The 12855-nt window shown below is 44.3% G+C and overlaps 1 protein-coding gene across 1 annotated transcript; it reads left to right on the forward strand.

Moving 5' to 3' along the window:
• The first annotated feature begins 1709 nt into the window (after nucleotides 1-1709).
• LOC140912424 (olfactory receptor 52M1-like) lies at nucleotides 1710-2708 on the forward strand. The gene has a single exon (XM_073346832.1). It carries the CDS (start codon nucleotides 1710-1712, stop codon nucleotides 2706-2708), a length of 999 nt encoding a protein of 332 aa, XP_073202933.1.
• Nucleotides 2709-12855: the final 10147 nt, after the last annotated feature.

Here is a 12855-nt window from a genome sequence, read left to right on the forward strand (position 1 = left end):
CATAGAGAATCCCTCTAGGCAAAACCTTAAGTTACAAAAAAGACACACAGACAGAAATAGTCATTCTATTCAGCACAATTCTTTTCTCAGCCATTTAAAGAAATCATAATCTAACACATACCTAGCTAGATTACTCACTAAACGTTCTAAGACTCCATTCCTGTTCTATCCCCGGCAAAACCAGCATATAGACAGACAGAGACCCTTTGTTTCTCTCCCTCCTCCCAGCTTTTGAAAGTATCTTGTCTCCTCATTTGTCATTTTGGTCAGGTGCCAGCGAGGTTACCTTTAGCTTCTTAACCCTTTACAGGTGAGAGGATTCTTCCTCTGGCCAGGAGGGATTTCAAAGGGGTTTACCCTTCCCTTTATATTTATGACAAATGTCCTCCTGGATTGCTAATGGACTGAAAAGTGTTTCATCACCTCATGTGATATGAGTACCTCATACTGCTTCTTTCCAAATGCAGAATAAAAATATATATGAAATACATCGACCTTTTCTGCAACTTTAACAAGTTTCCTTTTTCCCTCTAGAATCTTGCCTAAAACTTTTCTAGGATTTCTTTTGTTGTTAAAATGCTTTAGAACCTCCTTTTTGTGATTCTTAGCCCTGCCAAGCATGGATTTTTCCCTGATGTCTTTAACGTCCTTTATCAATTTTCTTAACTTCCAATTTGTAGTTCTTGCCATCTATAGTCCTGATTTTCCCCCATTTTTATATATTGCTTTCACCCCACCCCACGATAGCTGCCTTCACTTTGGCACTGGACCGGATTTTTAGCCGGATTTGTCCATATCCATGATTGTGGTATCGTGACTTTTTAGCTATTTAATATACTCATCTTAAAGTACTCCCAAGTGTCATTCCCATTTTTCTGTCTGAAATTTTCCTCCCCATCAATTTTTCTCTCTCTAGATATTATTGGTTGGGAACTGTTCTCTGTCTGCCCATTTGAATGTCATCAGTTCCATTGTTTGTTTTCCTCTCATCTATCATATACCCCATTATTTATCTCTTCTCTAAATGAAACAGTCCCAGCCTTTTCAGTCTTTATGCATAGGGCAGCCTCCCCCATTCTCACAGAATTTCTTAGAAATCCCCTTTCTATCTACTATATCCTTTATAGAGACTCGGTGACCATAACTGAGCTCACATCCACAGCAGGTTATTCTCCATCCCATTCCTCAGGCATCCAAACATTGTCTTTGTTGTCACCACTGCTGTGAATGAGCAGGTGTTTCCATGGAGCTGCTATCAGTCATGCCCAGGTCTTTTCCCTGAGGTGTGCTCTAGTTGGGTTGTTCCCCCCAGCACATATCTTGGAGAACTCCTGACAGCATGGACTCTCTAGCCTGGGCTTCATTGCATTAAGGAAAAATGAGGAATAAGGAATATCCACCCCAGTGTTTCCTGCTGGTGCCTATTATCATTTCCCACACCATGATGTGTAAGAATTACTGACACATGAAGCACCATAAAATATGGAATTTGCATAAGTAGGGTCATTTTTTCATAATTATTTTCTCTGAATAACCAAAATGTCATTTTCAGTGTGTGAAGAGCGACCAATCTGCTTCTCCCATGAGAACAGCCTCCAGTAGTGCATGTAGAGTCTCATATTCACATTGTCTCTCCATCCAGGCATTTGTACTGTGACCATCACCCTAGAGCCAGGGTACATACAGGAAGTCAGGGGAACGTATAGTACATGAAGGAGACGCCGTTCTACCTCAGAGTTGGACACCTTCTCCCCCACTCCATGTCAGATTCCAACACAACTGACTACACCAACCCCTCCACCTTCATCCTGCTGGGAATTCCTGGCCTGGAGGTGGCCCATATCTGGATCTCCATCCCCTTCTGCTCCATGTACGTGATAGCTGTCTTGGGAAACTTTTCCATTCTGTGCATCGTGAAGATGACGCCAATCCTCCATGGGTCCATGTGCTATTTCCTCTGCATGCTGGCCGTCACCGACCTGGCCCTGTCCACGTCCATCCTGCCCAAAATGCTGAGCATCTTCTGGTTCAATTCCAGGGAGATCGATTTCAGTGCCTGCCTCACCCAGATGTACTTCATTCACTGCTTCTCAGCAGTGGAATCTGGGATCTTGGCAGCCATGGCTTTTGATCGCTACGTGGCCATCTGCCATCCCCTGAGACATTCCACCATCCTGACAAACCCCGTGGTGACCAAGATTGGTTTTGCCGTGCTCCTGCGCAGCAGCATACTCGTACTGCCCAATCCCTTCCTGGTGCGTCGGTGCCCCTATTACAGAACCAGCATCATTCCCCACACTTATTGCGAGCACATAGCTGTGGTCAAGTTGGCCTGTACTGACATCAGTGCCAGTAATTACTATGGCCTCTCTTTGGCATTCTTCATCACTGGTCTGGATGTGGCTTTTATCACCGTGTCCTATATTCAGATCCTCAGGGCTGTCTTAGGCCTCCCCACAAAGGACGCCCAGCTCAAAACTTTTGGGACCTGCAGCTCCCACCTCTGTGTCATCTTAACCTTTTACATCCCAGCTCTCTTCTCCATCCTCACACACCGGTTTGGCCACAATGTGGCCCTGCATTTCCATGTTCTCAGTGCCAACGTGTACCTCCTGGTGCCCCCCATGCTAAACCCCATCATCTATGGTATGAGGACCAAACAGATCCGGGACAGGCTGCTTCGGCTCTTTACTCATATAGAGACCTAAAGTTTTCTCCTGGTGTTCTGGCTCTCAGACCGAGCTCCGTGCAAAGCCCTCTTTTTGAATCACTTACTGAACATAATTTACATAATTATAATGAATTTAAATAGCTCTTCTTTGAACCTTGTTATAGTCTTGGCCTTAACAACATCCTGTGATAACGAGTTCCAGAGGTTGACTGTACAATGTGTGAACAAATACCTCCTTTTGTTTGTTTTAAACCAGCTGCCTATTAATTGCATTTGGTGACCCCTAGTTCTTGTGTTATCAGAAGAGTAAATAAGACTTCCATATTTACTTTCTCCACGTCAGTCATGATTTTATAGACCTCCATCATTTCCCACCTTAGTCATTAGAGAGCTTATTCCTTTACTCTCCCACTTCCCTGGTCCTTCTCGCATGAACAGAGAGCAACAAAGTCTGAAGGTGCAAACAATTCGACGTTTATTGGGGTGAACTTCCAGCAAGCTTAAATGCAAGTTCCTTTTTCCTTATTTTCAAATCCCAACTTACTTCCTTTTTGCCCCTAATTTATATAGTAATATTCTTAGCTATACCTTAACCAATCATTCTACTGAAATTTAAGTAACGAATCCTAACTTATTGTAACATGATTAGCTAACCAATTATATCCCACCACCTTAGTTAGTTTACACCCAGCAAAATTAATTATACAGCAGACAGAAAAAATCACAGAACCAGACAGAGACCATGCAAATAAAGTATAGCAAAGTGGGAACTCTAATGACAAAACAATACAGAAGTGAGGATTTCACAACTATATCTATGAAGACATAAGCATTTCCCTGCTGTGTCTATTGATAAGTGAGTTCTTACCAGACAGAAAACTATCAACCTAAATTTTCCTTTACATCTTCTAGGCTCTTCCCTTTCTCTGGAGGTGATAGATTGGATCCCTTTCCTGACAGCCCCAGATTGACTAGTTTGGAATGTGAGGATGTGACCGTTCGCTTCCCAGGTTGTGGCTGCCTCTGCTGCTTAGCCAAAGGCCTGAGCCTAAGCACAGGGCCCCAGACTGTCACAGGGAGAGAAGGCCCTTACACAGATTCTTTCTTGTGTACCTCTATTACTAGCTAAATGAAAAACATACACCTCCATTCTTAGAGTCTAGGCCTTTACAGGCAGGCCTGAATGTCTATATCCTAACAGTTGAATCTTTTCCAAGCTGAAATGTCCCAGGCTTATTCATTCCTCCTCATACAGAAGCCATTCGATACCACTAATCATTTTTTCCACTTTTCTGAACCTTTTCCAATTCCAATATATCTTTTTTCATTGTGGGGCAGCCACACCTGCATGCAGTATTCAAGATATGGACGTATCATGGATTTATATAGAGGCAATATGATATTTTCCGTCTTATTATCTGTCCCTTTCTTAATGATTCCCAACATTCTGTTTGCTTTTTTGACTGCCACTGCACATTGAGTGAATGTTTTCAGAGAACTATCCACAATGACTCCAAGATCTCTTTCTTGAGTGCTAACAATTAATTTAGACCCCATGCTTTTATATGTATAGTTGGGATTTGCCATTTTGTTGCCCAGTCACCCAGTTTTGTGAGACTCCTTTGTAACTCTTCGCAGTCTGCCTGGGACATAACTATCTTGAGTACTTTTGTATCATCTGCAAATTTTGCCACCTCACTGTTTACCCCTTTTCCAGATCATTTATGAATGTGTTTAATAGGACAGGTCCAAGGACAGACCCATGGGGGACACTGCTGTTTACCTATCTCCATTTTCACCATTTAGCCCTACCCTTTGTTTCCTATCTTTTAACTGAATTGCCTAGCAATGTTTTCAATCTCATCTAATGATCCCTAATTTCATTTAGTGACAAGCCTTTTGTTATTTAATCACCCTGCCTCTGTTTCTGAACAAATTCCCTGCACCACAGATGAAAGCTGGGAGAAGCATTGCACTCATCACATATCACTCTCAAGCTGAGTTGCATTTAAGAGCTCCATTTGGCTCTAGGGCGTGCGCTGTGAGGAGACCTCAGGTGCAAACCTCAGGTTGGGCTGGAGACCCCCCATGTCCCCTAAATGGTGCCCTTGATCAGCTGAACTCCCTCTGCTCTGGGGTGGAAGCTGCTGCAGCCTCAGAAGGAGCCTGCCTGAAGATAGGAGGGGCCTCAGCTGAGCAGAGACTGATGGGGTGAATGACCTGACACCTCCCCCAGCCCTGCTGTAATGCCAGATTCCCTTTTCCACTTCACTTTCCCATTGAAAACCTGGTACTTGGCAACCCTAAATGGCACCTGGACACAGAAGCCAAAAACCAGACTGTCCACGTAAAATCCAGATGGGAGGAAACTCTGTTAACAGCACAAGGGTGGGAGAGGGGACTTTTTGTCTGCAGGGTCTATGGCTGCAGCAGAGAGCCAGACTCCAGCAGGAGGAGAAGCCAGGAGTTGCATGACACACTAGAGAGCTCTGACCAAATCCCAAAGAATGCTCCACTGTGGTGAGGTCACAGGCAAGGAATGGTGTGCAGGTGTCATATTGTTTTTACCTAGACCTGTGTGTGACACTCTGCATGCCCTATTCATCTTAGTGGTATGATTATGATATAATTTTGGATGAATCTTTTACAAAATGTTCTGATTTGATGAATATGAATATATATATACATGTATCATTTTTGTATTTGGAGTTATTAATATTGACTATGTATCTGTATTCCAAATGTAGTTGCACCTGGGTGACACCTGCAAGGCAAGAGGCTTCCAGTCTAGACAGCCAATTGTGAAGGGTCTATTCAAGGTAATGGGCTATTAAGGGAAAAATAGGCCATAGGAGAATTTTATCCTCCACCTGGTGAGTCTTCCTGGGAATGCTTGAGTCAGCTAATGGATAATGGCTGCTATAACTCAGCGAAGAATGCAAATGCATGTGACTAAACCACGTGAGACTGAACACCTTTTTGGTACTTGTGCTATTCCAAAAACTGTGCTGGGAAGTTGTCTTGGAACAAAGGGATTCCCACCATATGGAAGAAACTAGAAAAGAGGGCAGTGACATCAACAAGTGACCTTACTCCCCACACATGAACACCTGGAAACACCTGAGGAACAAAGACTGAACCATGAGAAGTACTGGTCCCAAGTTGAAAGTGTTTCTAGCCTGTGTATGGAAGCTTGATGAACTGTTTGTACTATCTAACATGGTGAGACATTGCTTGATTCAAATCCTATTTAATGTATGAGACTTAGACTGTGATTTTCTTTATTTCTTAGGTAACCATCTTTGATCTGATAGCTATTACTTATAGTCATTTAAAATCTACCTTTCTCTGTCAATACACCTGTTTTCTATTTTTTAACTAAATCAATGTGGTTTGCTGCAAGTTTGGGAAAACCTCAGCTCATTTAACAAACGATTGTACATGGTCCTCTTCACATCAGGGGAGGGGTGAAATGGGTAATAAAGGAATACTGGTCAGGCTTTTGACTTTTGACTTGAATGGGTGTAAGAGCTCTAGCATCCTAGGCTGGGAAGCTGGGGGTATTTTGGCTGGAATTTCCCTATGTTGGGTTCATGAGTGGTTGGCCAAAGCATTCACAAAAAAATCTAGATGTGGTCCCTGCCTGTGAATGTTGGTGTGAGTGAAAGCTTGGAGGGTTGGTACCCTTGGGGCTGTCACTGGATGTGCTGAAATTACCTCTGAGCCTGTTTTCCCTGCCAGCTTGGGATTTCCAGAACCCCGACTTGTTGAGCCAGACACGCTAGCCTGCTGCAAACACAGACCCAGGGTCTAGTCCATGCTCCCAAAGCTGCAGACTTAACTGAAAACAGCTGAGCAGGTCACCTATCTCCGACGCCCAGTTCCCAATGGGATCCAAACCCCAAATAAATCCTTTTTACTCTGTATCATGCTTATACAGGGTAAATTTGTAAATTGTCCATCCTCTATATCACTGATAGAGAAATATGCACAGCTGTTTGCTCCCCCAGGTATTAATCACTTACTCTGGGTTTATTAATAAACAAAAGTGATTTTATTAAGTACAAAAATGGGATTTAAGTGGTTTCAAGTCATAAGGGACAGAACAAAGTAACTCACCAAGCAAAATAAAGGAACAACACACAAGTCTAAGTCTAATACATTAAGAAACTGATTACAGGTAAAAAGAAAAGGAGTACTTGTGGCACCTTAGAGACTAACCAATTTATTTGAGCATGAGCTTTCGTGAGCTACAGCTCACTTCATCAGATGTCTCTAAGGTGCCACAAGTACTCCTTTTCTTTTTGCGAATACAGACTAACACGGCTGTTACTCTGAAACCTGTCATGATTACAGGTAATATCTCACTCTCAGAGATGTTACAATAAGCTTCTTTCACAGACTAGACTCCTTCCTAGTCTGGGCCCAATCCTTTCCCCTGGTACAGTCCTTGTTAGTTTCAGCAGACATCTCAGGTGGTAAGCAGGGGTTTTCTCATGAATGACAGCCTCCTTTGTCCTGCTCCACCTGCTTTTAAAGCTTTGGCATAAGGCGGGAATCTTTTATTTCTCTGGGTCCCCACCCCCTCCTTCCAAATGGAAAAGTACCAGGTTTAAGAAGGATTTCATTATCAGGTGACATGGTCACATGTCACTGTAAGACCCCTAGTCTCCATTCACCATGGGCTGGCCCACACGTACACAGGAAGGTTTGCAGGTGAATAAACCATTTACAATCAATTGTCCTAGTCAATGGGAGCCATCAAGATTCTAAACTGCCATTAATGGCCCACACTTTGCATAATTACAACAGGATCTCAGAGTTATAATTCATATTTCTAGTCTCAGACACAAGAGTGATACATGCATACAAATAGGAGGAATATATTCAGCAGGTGATAAGCTTTTTATGATACCTTACAAGAGATCTTTTGCATAAAGCATATTCCAGTTACATCATAGTCACACTCATAAGCATATTTCCATAAAATATATGGAGTGCAATGTCACAAGGGTTTTCCAGGTTGTCACAACATCACAATTGAAGAGGGACCCATATTGGTGAGACAGAAGTCTGAACTATACCCCAGTTCCAGGTAGCACCAAGGGAGGGACCCACAAACACTTAATATCACTTGTGCTGTCTAAAGTAGAGGAATTGTTTTAGCAACCCCTTTTGCGAAGCCTGGGTTTGATTACTTTAATGATCATGTGCCCTGAAAGAGAGAAACTGGAAAAAGAGTGTGCCCAAGGGGACGTCTGAGAAGAGTGTGCTGAAGCAATTGGAGAGTCTGCAGAGGATGGTCCAAAACTAGTCTCAGGACCTTGCGCTTCGTTTGCAGGTCTCCTCTCCTAGAGGGAGGTGCTAGTATGGAAGCTTCACCCCAAGAGTGGGCCTAGAAACCCAGAGCCAGAGTAGTGCCTGAACGCTGCTCCGACTCAACAGCACATGGGGACAGTGTGTGGGAACCAAACACAGCTTCCTGGTGGGTGGCCAGTCATGGGAGCTTGAAAAGGACTGTAACAGCAAACCTGGAGCTGCTACACAGACGATAGGAGAATGTGACTGGAACGGGAGTGGCGCTGGCCCATCCCAAACCTTCTGGATGGTGTCCACAACAGGTTCTCTTCAGCCAAATGTGGCCAACTTGCCTCTGCCCTTGGTGTTTCCCAGAGTGCTCTGGTTTATGGACTGATACAGCAGGGATGCCTTGAGCCAGTCAGTCCCGGTTTGGCATCAGGGAGGGGATTTGTCTCTCCCTTGGAAAGTGCACCCCAGAATGGAAGAAACAAGGAGTCCCTTTTCTAGTAGATTTCATCCCATCTCTCTCTCTCCCACTCCTTCTCCATGCATTTTGTGCCATCTCGCCCTTTCCTTTTTAACTCACCCCCCACCCACGCCTCTGGTATTATCTGGACCTGTGATCTGCCAGTATTAATTTTTAGAATCCTTGTGGGTCCCCACCTTCTGTAATCAAAGTGCCAGACTGGGGAATTAGCCTTAGAATCATAGAAGATTGGGATTGGAAGAAACCTCAGGAGGTCATCTAGTCCAATCCCCTGCTCAAAGCAGGACCAACACCAACTAAACCATCCCAGCCAGGGTTTGGTCAAGCCAGGCCTTAAAAACCTCTAAGGATGGAGATTCCACCACTTCCGTAGGTAACCCATTCCAGTGCTTCACCACCCTCCTAGTGAAATAGCTGTCGGGATATGTTAGGGTTAAGTAAAGACCTGGGAAGCCACTGTTGTGCTCAGATGGCATTTGGGGATAAGACACAGGCAAGCAGGGTTTCTTTGTTTGATAAATAAGTTGTCATCTTTTTCCATTCCCTGTTGCTTGCTGAGAATTGATAAACATTGCAGCTGCATAATAAATGTAGCTGTCTAATGAACACCCTTTGTGTAAAAGAAGTGTTCTCTCCCCCTCCCTTCCTTTCTCAGCTACATAAGTGAGCCCTGGATCATGGCCCCTTCCTCCCTCCCCTGAGAACTGCTGATTAAGGGAACGTGTGGCAACAAATTACTGCAAATAAATTTATTTTCAAGGTAAAAATGCCCGTATAACATTCGTAATGCTGTGAGCAATAGATGGGGTGGGTATACGAATAATATGGGTGTTTTTATAACTTAAAATGTTTTTTGGGATGTTGTAACAGATATAGGTATTTACATACTAACTCAGATAAAAAGACAGTGCTGTAGCTAAGCCAGTGCTTACTCGACAATTGGGTTGAGGGGAACAAGTATCGCAATAAAGAAGCCCGTACTCACATCCGCCTCTGGGTCAACCTGCTCCTTCTTCCTAATATCCAATCTAGACCTCCCCCACTGCAACTTGAGACCATTGCTCCTTGTTCTGTCATCTGCTATCACTGAGCACAGCCAAGATCCATCTTCTTTGGAACCCTGCTTCAGGTAGTTGAAGGCTGCTGTCAAATCCCCCCTCACTCTTCTCTTCTGTGGACTAAACAAGCCCAGCTCCCTCAGCCTCTCCTTGTAAATCATGTGTCCCAGCCCCTGACAATTGTTGTTGCCCTCCTCTGGAGTCTCTCCAATTTGTCCACATCCTTACTGTAGTGGGGAGCCCAACACTAGACACAGTACTCCAGATGTGTCCTCACCAGTGCCAAAGAGAGAGGAATACTCACTCTCTGAATCTGCTGGCAACGCTCCTACTAATACAGCCCAATATGCTGTTAACCTTCTTGGCACCAAGGGCACACTGTTGACTCATATCCAGCTTCTCATCCACTGTAATTCCCAGGTCCTTTTCTGCAGAACTGCTGCTTAGCCAGTCGGTTCCCAGCCTGTAGCAGTGCCTGGGATTCTTCCGTCCTAAGTGCAAGACTCTGCACCTGTCCTTGTTGAATCTGATCAGATTTATTTTGGCCCAGGCCTCCAATTTGTCTAGGTCACTCTGGAACCTATCTCTGCCATCCGGGCTAACTACCTCTCCCCCCAGCTTAGTGTCATCTGAAAACGTGCTGAGGGTCAAATTCATCCCATCATCCACATCATTAATAAAGATGTTGAACAAAACCACCCCCAGGATCGACCCCTGGGGCACTCTGCTTGACATCGAGCTGTTGATCACTACATGTTGAGCCCAACAATCTAGCCAGCTTTCTAGCCACCTTATAATTCATTTGTCCAAGCCATACTTTTTTAACTTGCTGGCAAGAATACAGTGGGAGACCGTATCGAAAGCTTTCCCCATATCCACAGAGTCAGTTATCTCATCATAGAAGGCAATCAGGTTGGTCAGGCATAAGTTGCCCTTGGTGAATGCATGTTGACTGTTCCTGATCACCTTCCTCTCCTCCAAGTGCTTTAAAATGGTTTCCTTGAGGACCTTGTCCATGATTTTTCCAGGGACTGAGGTAAGGCTGACCACGTCTGTAGTTGCCTGGATTCTCCTTCTTCCCTTTTTAAAATATGGCCACTGTATTTGCCTTTTTCCAATCATCCGTGAACTCCCCGGATCACCATGAGTTTTCAAAGATAATGGCCAACGGCTCTGCAATCACATCAACCAATTCCCTCAGCACCCTCTGATGCATTAGATCAGGACCCATGGATTTGTGCATGTCCAGCTTTTCTAAATTGTCCTTAACCTGTTTTTCACCACTGAGGACTGCTCACCTCCTCCTCATATTGTGTTGCCCAGTGCAGCAGTCTGGGAACTGACCTTTTCTGTGAGGATCCAGGCAAAAAAAGGTTTGAATACTTCAGCTTTTTCCACATCATCTGTCCCTATATTGCCTCCCCCATACAGTAAGGGTCCCACACTTTCCCTGACCTTTTTCTTGTTCCTAACATACCTATAGAAACCCTTCTTGTTACCCTCACATCCCTTGCTAACTGCAACTCCAATTGTGCCTTGGCCTTCCTGATTACACCCCTGCATGCTCAAACAATATTTTTATAGTTTTCTCTAGTCATCTGTCCAAATTTCCACTTCTTGTAGCCTTCCTTTTCGAGTTTAAGCTCACTGAAGATTTCACTGTTAAGCCGAGATGATCACCTGCCATATTTGCTATTCTTTCTGCACATTGGGATGGTCTGTTTCTGCGCTCTCAATAAGTCTTCATTAAAATACAGCCAGCTCTCCTGTACTCCTTTCCCCCTCATATTAGCCTCCCAGGAGACCCTGCCCATCAGTTCCCTGAGGGAGTCTAAGTCTGTTTTCTGATCTCCAGGGTCCATATTTTGCTACTCTCCTGTCTTTCTTTTTTCAGGATCCTGAACTCAACCATCTCATAGTCACTGCTGCCTGGGTTGCCATTGACTTCTGCTTCCCCTAGCAATTCTTTCCTGTTTGTAAGCAGCAGATCAAGAGGAGCATGGCCATTAGTTGGTTTCTCCAGCACTTGTACCAGGAAGTTGTCCCCAACACTCCAAAAACTTCTTGAATTTTCTGTGCATTACTGTATTGCTCTCCCAGCAGATCTCAGGGTGGTTGAAGTCCCCAATTAGAACCATATTCTCCATTCACCTTGTCCACCAGTGACTCCCACAAGCCGTAGATGCCTTCCTCCTCTGGGGGGCAGGGAGGGATGATGAGAGGCCATCACGCTCCTCGGTCTTCCTCACATGTGGTTGGGTTTTGGTGTCAGGTTCCAGCGTATCCATCAATGGCTGGGCCAAAGGGCTCTCCTTGGCCACACCATACTCGTCCTTAGAACTGTCTCTCGTGTAGTGCTTTCTCCGTGGGTGGTTGATGGCCACTGGAAGTAAAGAAAAGTCCAAAGTTCTCACAGGGTGGGTGAAAGAGTCCATGTTTCCTCTCGTCATTTCCACGATCTCTAAAACGTGGTTTGGAATAAGATGGCCTCTTCCATGTGGTGCTGGGACTTCCAGGGACTGTGCTGTGCTCTGATTGGTAGAGGATGGCAGGAGGAGCTTTTAGAGGGTTCACACAACCCTCTTCTTGGTGGGTCACCCCACCCCAGAACCTGTGCTATTTGGTCAAATCTGATCTCAGGGAGGTCCTCTGAGGCTGAAACGCATCCAGATTGGAAGAGGGCAGTGGAAGGAGTTCTTAGAGGGGTAACATGACTCAGTTCTGGATGGATCACCCCACCCCAGAATTCCCCTGGATTGGTCAAATGTGCTCTTGGGATGTCATTAGTGGGGCAAAACCCATTCTGATTGGTAGAGGGTGATGGGAGGAGTTCTTAGATGGGTCACATGATACCCTCTACTTCTAATCATGTGTCCATCTTGACCCTGGAAGTAATATTCTGGGGGCAGATCTTAGAGAGAGAGGTGGGCGGTGCCTCACAGGTAAGGGGGCGGGACCATCCTTTGATTGATGGTCCCTTATGCTACTCACAGCTAAATGGAATCAAATTAAAAACCTATCTGCAAGCATTGCAAAAAGCATTTAAATCAAATCCACTTGCAGGTATCTGTGAAATTGAAAAAATCTAAACAAAAGCCAAAAAACTATTTTAAGAAAAATAAAAAAAAAAACCTTAAAAAATTGAAAAACAAGTTGTGCTTCTATTTTATGCTGAACCCAAACACAATTGATGTAATCAATGAACTGGGCCACATATTATTGTAAATAAACTCAGTACCTCCATATATAAAATTAAAATCTTACCAAAAAACCCCCAACAATAAATGAACGCTACCATTCAATTCCGATAAAACTGTACCAAAAAACATATTTCTCCA

The sequence above is a fragment of the Lepidochelys kempii genome, chromosome 1, assembly GCF_965140265.1.
Source record: "Lepidochelys kempii isolate rLepKem1 chromosome 1, rLepKem1.hap2, whole genome shotgun sequence".
In the NCBI taxonomy this organism is placed as follows: Eukaryota; Metazoa; Chordata; order Testudines; family Cheloniidae; genus Lepidochelys; species Lepidochelys kempii.